General features: G+C 56.8%; 1 protein-coding gene across 1 annotated transcript; it reads right to left on the reverse strand.

The window, feature by feature from the left end:
• Positions 1-1,037: 1,037 nt before the first annotated feature.
• MFAP2 (microfibril associated protein 2) lies at positions 1,038-6,148 on the reverse strand. The gene is made up of 8 exons (XM_036396322.2): positions 6,063-6,148; positions 3,948-4,034; positions 2,927-2,953; positions 2,751-2,837; positions 2,050-2,091; positions 1,804-1,891; positions 1,632-1,705; positions 1,038-1,248 (listed from the first exon to the last, which is right to left on the reverse strand). Exons 1-8 carry the CDS (start codon positions 6,097-6,099, stop codon positions 1,145-1,147), a joined length of 546 nt encoding a protein of 181 aa, XP_036252215.1. The 5' UTR covers positions 6,100-6,148; the 3' UTR covers positions 1,038-1,144.

Raw genomic sequence — 6,148 nt, forward strand, 5'->3', positions numbered from 1 at the left:
CCTACAGATGAAAAATACACCCTATAGAGGGGAAATTCACCTTACAGAGGGGAAATACACCCTATAGAGGGGAAATTCATCCTATAGGGGGGAATGCACCTTATAGAAGGGAAATTCAACCTACAGAGGAGAAATTCATCCTAGAGAGGGGAAATTCACTGTGAGACCTCACCCACCACCCTCTATAGGGGAACTGGGCAACACCCCAAACCCACCCCAAACCCCTTGACTGTCTGTAAGTGATCCAGACCTTACCCCAAACATTTCCATACTGCACATCTTCCTGCAGGCCCCAAAATGAGCCCCTACATCCCCCAAATGCCACCCTAAAACCGACCATTTTACACCCCAAAGCCCCCTAAACACCCCAAATCATCCTACACCCTGTGTGCAGCACTGGGAATTGTTCAAATTGTCAGAACCCCCCCCAGATTGGGAATAACTCCAAAGGAAGGAGCCAAGAGTCCAAAAATCAGCAATAACCCCAACGGAAGGAGTCGGGAGCCCAAAAATCGGGAATAATCCCAAAGGAAGGAGCCAGAAGCCCAGAAATTGGGAATGACCCCAAAGGAAGGAGCTGGGAGCCCAAAAATATGGAATAAACCCTAAAGGAAGAAGCCAGGAGTCCAGAAATTGGGAATAATCCCAAAGGAAGGCGCCGGGAACCCAGAAGTCGGGAATAACCCCAAAGGAAGGAGCCAGGAGGCCAGAAATTTGGAATAACCCCAAAGGAAGGAGACGGGAACCCAGAAGTTGGGAATAACCCCAAAGGAAGGAGCCAGGAGCCCAAACATCGGGAATAATCCCAAAGGAAGGCGCCGGGAACTCAGAAGTTGGGAATAACCTCAGAGGAAGGAGCCAGGAGGCCAGAAATTTGGAATAACCCCAAAGGAAGGGAACAGGAACCCAGAAATTTGGAATAACCCCGAAGGAAGGAGCCGGGAGCCGCAGGACCCCTCCGCTCTCTGCGGGACCCTCCGGGGCTCCCCCTCCCGCGGAACAGAGAAAGGCACAGCAATAACAAACCCCCCCGATTTAATTATTATGTGCACAAAGAAAAAGGGGATCCCGGGGTTTCGGGGAGCTGCTCGTTCATGCACGGGAGCTGCAGCGGCGCGGGGCGGGTCCGGAGCGGGGCCGGGGCTCAGCAGCCGCCGCAGCTGCGGGCGCAGGACGCGCCCACGGTCTGGCACAGGCCGCTCGTGGCCATCACCCCGCACTTGGAGAACTTGTCCCGGCACAGGTCGGCTGCGGGGAGCGAGGGATTATCCCGGGATAATCGGGAGAACTCCGGGAGAGCAGCGAGGGGAGCCCCCCAGTCCGGCCCCACCGCACAGGCGACCCCGCTCTGCTCCGGGGGTCTCGGGAGCTTTGGGAGCAGCGAGGGATCCCCGCCCCATCGGGGCACACCCCGGCCCCATCCCACACCCCGGCCCCATCCCAAAATCCCGCGGGACCAAAGCTCCCGAGACCCCCGGAGCAGGGAGGGACCCCCGCCCCATCGGGGCACACCCCGGCCCCACCGCACAGCCCCACCCCGCTCTGCTCCGGGGGTCCCGCGGGATTTTCCCTCCCCGGAATTATGGGGAAAATCGTGACTGGGATGGGGACGGTGCCGGTTTCTCGCTCACCTCGCAGCAGCTCCTCGTGGGCGCACACGGTGCGGACGCAGATCTCCTTGTTAATGACATAAACCCGGCGGAGGCTGGAAATTTTGGGATAGAAAGGATGGGGATGTAAAGAGGAAGGGTTCCCAAAAGCCCGGATCAGAGGGATCAGGGATGTTTCCCCTCCCTCACGCACCTGTAGAAGCAGATCTCGTTCAGGCACTGCTTGCAGGGCTTGTGCACGGAGTAGAGCCGGGTGCAGGGGTACTGCTCCTCCCGGCAGTCTGCGGGCAGGGAACCGGCAATGCCCGGCAATTCCTCACCCGGCGATTCCCCCAGCCCCGACTGTCGCCTTCCCGAGCCCCCACTGTCCCCCCCCGGTGGCACAGCCCCGCTCCGGTCGGAGCCCGGCACAGGGAACGGGAATGGGATCGGCACTCACCGAGCGGTCCCGGCTCCGTGGGCTCCGTCTCGGGCACCGCAGCTGAGGGGACAGGGGACAGAGAATGGGACAGGGGACAGAGGGACGGGGGGAGAGGGGACAGGGGACAGGGAAAAGGAGACAGGGAATGGGACAGGGAATGGGACAGAGGGACAGGGAATGGGACAGGGGGACAGGGGACAGGAGATGGGGAGAGAGGAACAAGGGGACCGGGAACAGGGGGACAGGGAATGGGACAGGGGGACAGGGAATGGGACAGGGGGACAGGGAAAAGGGGACAGGGGCACAGGAGAGGGAATTTCAGGATGAGGCAGAAGTGTCTCCTCGCCCCTTCCCTGGAGCACCCTTGGCACCCACTGGCTGCTCTGGGGGGCACAGCTGGGCTGGGGGGGCAGGGAAGGGACAGAGAGACCCGGGACTGGGGGGCTTGGGGGGGCTGTCACCCACCCTGGGGGCTGTCACCCACCCTCGGGGCTGTCACCCTTCCTTCAGGGCTGTCACCTGTCCTGGAGGGGCTGTCACCCACCCCAGGGGCTGTCACCCACTCTGGGGATTGTCACCCACTTTGGGGGCTGTGACCCATCCTGAAAGCTGCCACCCTTCCTGCAGGGCTGTCACCCATCCCTGGGGGCTGTCACCCATCCCTGGGGGCTGTCACCCACTTTGGGGGCTGTCACCCATCCCTGGGGGCTGTCACCCACCTGGGGTCGGGGCTGGCACAGTTTCCTGCTGGGATTGCTGCTGGGATTGGTACCGGAACTGCTCCTCCGGGGCTCGGGGGGTGACATCTGCAGGGACAGACCCAGTGCAGGGACATCCCCAAATCCCCAAATCCTGATCTCCCCCCCTCCCCAGTATCCCAGCAGGAAACACTCACCGTGGTAGTCGTAGTAATCCTGAATTTCTGGGGATAAAACAGAAACAGGCTGAGGGAGGGTCTGGGGAGAGAGCTCATCCCGTGGGGACTGGGAGAGGGAAATGAGATCCCTGGAATTCCCTGGTGGGTCAGGAAAAATCCCTCCAGCCCCTCCAGGGATGAGCCTGGGCCACTTCCCACAGGTGGGGATTGGGGATGGATGAAGGTTCAAAAAATGATTGGATAAAGTTCTAATAAATAGTTGGATAAAGGTTTAATAAAGAATTGGATGAAGGGTTAAGAAATAATTGGATAAAGGGTTAATAAAGTATTAGATAAAGGGTTAATAAAGTATTAGATAAAGGTTAATAAAGAATTGGATAAAGGGTTGATAAAGTATTGGATAAAGGGTTAATAAATAATTGGATAAGGAATTGGATAACAGGTTAATAAAGGATAAAGGTTTAAAAAGGAATTGGATAAAAGGTTAATGAGGAATTGGATGAAGGTTTAATAAAGAATTGTCAGTGAGAGCACAGGGAGGAGCTGGGAAGGCTGGGAATTCCAGAGGTGGAGGAAAAGGACGGAGCACAAGAGGGAGGGATCAGAGGGATGGGGGTCTGTCCGGATCAGAGGGATGGGTGTCTGTCTGTCCGGATCAGAGGGATGGGTGTCTGTCCGGATCAGAGGGTGGGTGTCTGTCTGCCCAGATCAGAGGGATGGGTGTCTGTCTGTCCGGATCAGAGGGTGTCTGTCTGCCCAGATCAGAGGGTGGGTGTCTGTCTGTCCGGATCAGAGGGTGGGTGTCTGTCTGTCCGGATCAGAGGGTGGGTGTCCGTCAGTCTGGATCAGAGGGTGGGTGTCTGTCTGTCCGGATCAGAGGGATGGGTGTCTGTCTGTCCGGATCAGAGGGTGGGTGTCCGTCAGTCTGGATCAGACGGATGGGTGTCTGTCTGTCCGGATCAGAGGGTGTCTGTCTGTCCGGATCAGAGGGTGCGTGTCTGTCTGTCCGGGAGAGGGACAGAAGGGGCGGGGCTCTCACCTGCCTGCTGGTCGTACTGGGAGTACTGGACCGGCTCGGGGTAGGTGATGCCCTCGAACCTGCTGAACTGTCCCTGCACCAGGAGCGCTGCGGGACAGGGCTGGGCTCAGCGGGGGCACAGCACCCCAAACCGGGATCTGGGATTCCCATGGACACCCCAAACCGGGATCTGGGATTCCCATGGACACCCCAAACCGGGATCTGGGATTCCCATGGACACCCCAAACAGGGATCTGGGATTCACATGGACACCCCAAACCGGGATCTGGGATTCCCATGGACACCCCAAACCGGGATCTGGGATTCCCATGGACACCCCAAACTGGGTCTGGGATTCCCATGGAAACCCCAAACCGGGATCTGGGATTCCCATGGAAACCCCAAACCAGGATCTGGGATTCCCATGGACACCCCAAACTGGGATCTGGGATTCCCATGGAAACCCCAAACCAGGATCTGGGATTCCCATGGACACCCCAAACTGGGATCTGGGATTCCCACAGCACCCCCAGCCCAGGAATTTGGGGTTCCCTGCTCCCACCATCCCCCCAATCCCACAGACACCCCCTGCCCAGGATTTGGGGTTCCCACAGACACCCCCAGCCTGATCCCTGCTCCCACCATCTCCAATCCCACCCCTCTGTCCTCAGGGCTGTGGATCCAAGGGAAACGGCTCCAAATCCAGCGTGGAAGAGTCAGAGGGACCGGAATCCCTGGGAAGGGATTGGAATACCCGGGAAGGGGCCGGAATCCTCAGGAAGGGTTTGGAATCCCTGGGAAAGGATTGGAATCTCCAGGAAGGGATTGGAATCCCCAGGAAATTATGGGAATCCCCGGGAAGGGATGGGAATCCCTGGAAAGGGATTGGAATCCATGGGAAAGGATGGGGATCCCTGGGAAGAGATTGGAATCCCTGGGAAGGGATTGGAATCCCAGGAAAGGACCGGAATCCCCGGGAAGGGATTGGAATCTCCAGGAAGGGGCCGGCATCCTGGGGAAGGGATTGGAATGCCGGGAATGGGGCTCAGCTGAGCCCACGCTCTATCCCTCTGCTCCATCCCTCCATGTCCCCAGGAGCACCCCGGGAATGCTGCCGGGACAGGGTTTGAGGCTCCGGCCCCCTTCCCTCACCCCGAGATGTTTCCCTGTGTCCCCCCCTTTGTGTGCAGCCCCTTTCACCCAAACCTCTCCTGGCTCCCCTCCCTGCTCGCTGCCATCCCCTCTGCCAGCCCACGGGGTTATAAACCCCATTTCTCTGGATTTTGTCCCATTTTGTGCCACCTCCATGTCCCCACTCACTTGGTGCCGGCTCAGAGCCATTCCCAGCCTAAAGATGAGCCCAAAGTGGGATTTGGGGGAACTTTGGGGAGTAACGGGGAATGAGCGATGGCGCAGCCACCCAAAAATCACTGGGAGTTGTGGCCACCTCCTGATCATCCCTCCAGTGATGCTTTAGTACCAAAAATTAACACTTTGCACCCTAAAAATGCATTTTTTGGAGGCTTCGATCCACGGAATGAGATTCTGGAAGGTAAAAATGAGGCTTTGGGCCAGACCATTGAGCATTTGGGTCCATAAACAAAACTTCGGCCTCTAAATCAGAGGCTTTGGACTTTCAAAACCAGACTTTGGGCCTTAAAAATGTGATTTGGGGCATTAAGATGAACTTTTAGACCTCTGAAAGGGCACTTGGGACTTAAAAATGAGGGTTTGCACCATAAAAAATGAGGTTTTCAACCACAGAATCAGAGTTTTGGGCTCCAAAAGTGAAGATTTGAGACTTAAAACTGAGGTTTAGGGATGTTAATATGAGGTTTTGGGACACAAAAATGAGGGTTTGGGATCTAAAAATGAGGGTTTGGGACCTAAAAATTAGGATTTGGAGCATAAAAATGAAGTTTTGGGATGCAAAAATGAGGCTAGGGGCACAAAAAATTTAGGTTTTTCTCTCTAGAAATGGGGTTTAGATCCTGAAAATGAGAGTTTGGACCCTCCAGTTGTGTCTTGGTGTTTAAAAATGAGGAAAACGGGTAAAAGTGGAGCTAGAAAATGTGGATTGGGATGATCCAAACGGTGCTGGGGGTTCGGGGGTGGCACCTGGGGCTGGGGACTCACCTGGCAGACACAGCACCAGGAGCTCCGCCGCTCTCATCCTGCTGGAATACGGAAAAGGGCGGGAGCGCGGCCGGGATGCAGCCGGA

The sequence above is a fragment of the Molothrus ater genome, chromosome 23 (genome assembly GCF_012460135.2).
Source record: "Molothrus ater isolate BHLD 08-10-18 breed brown headed cowbird chromosome 23, BPBGC_Mater_1.1, whole genome shotgun sequence".
Classification (NCBI taxonomy): domain Eukaryota; kingdom Metazoa; phylum Chordata; class Aves; order Passeriformes; family Icteridae; genus Molothrus; species Molothrus ater.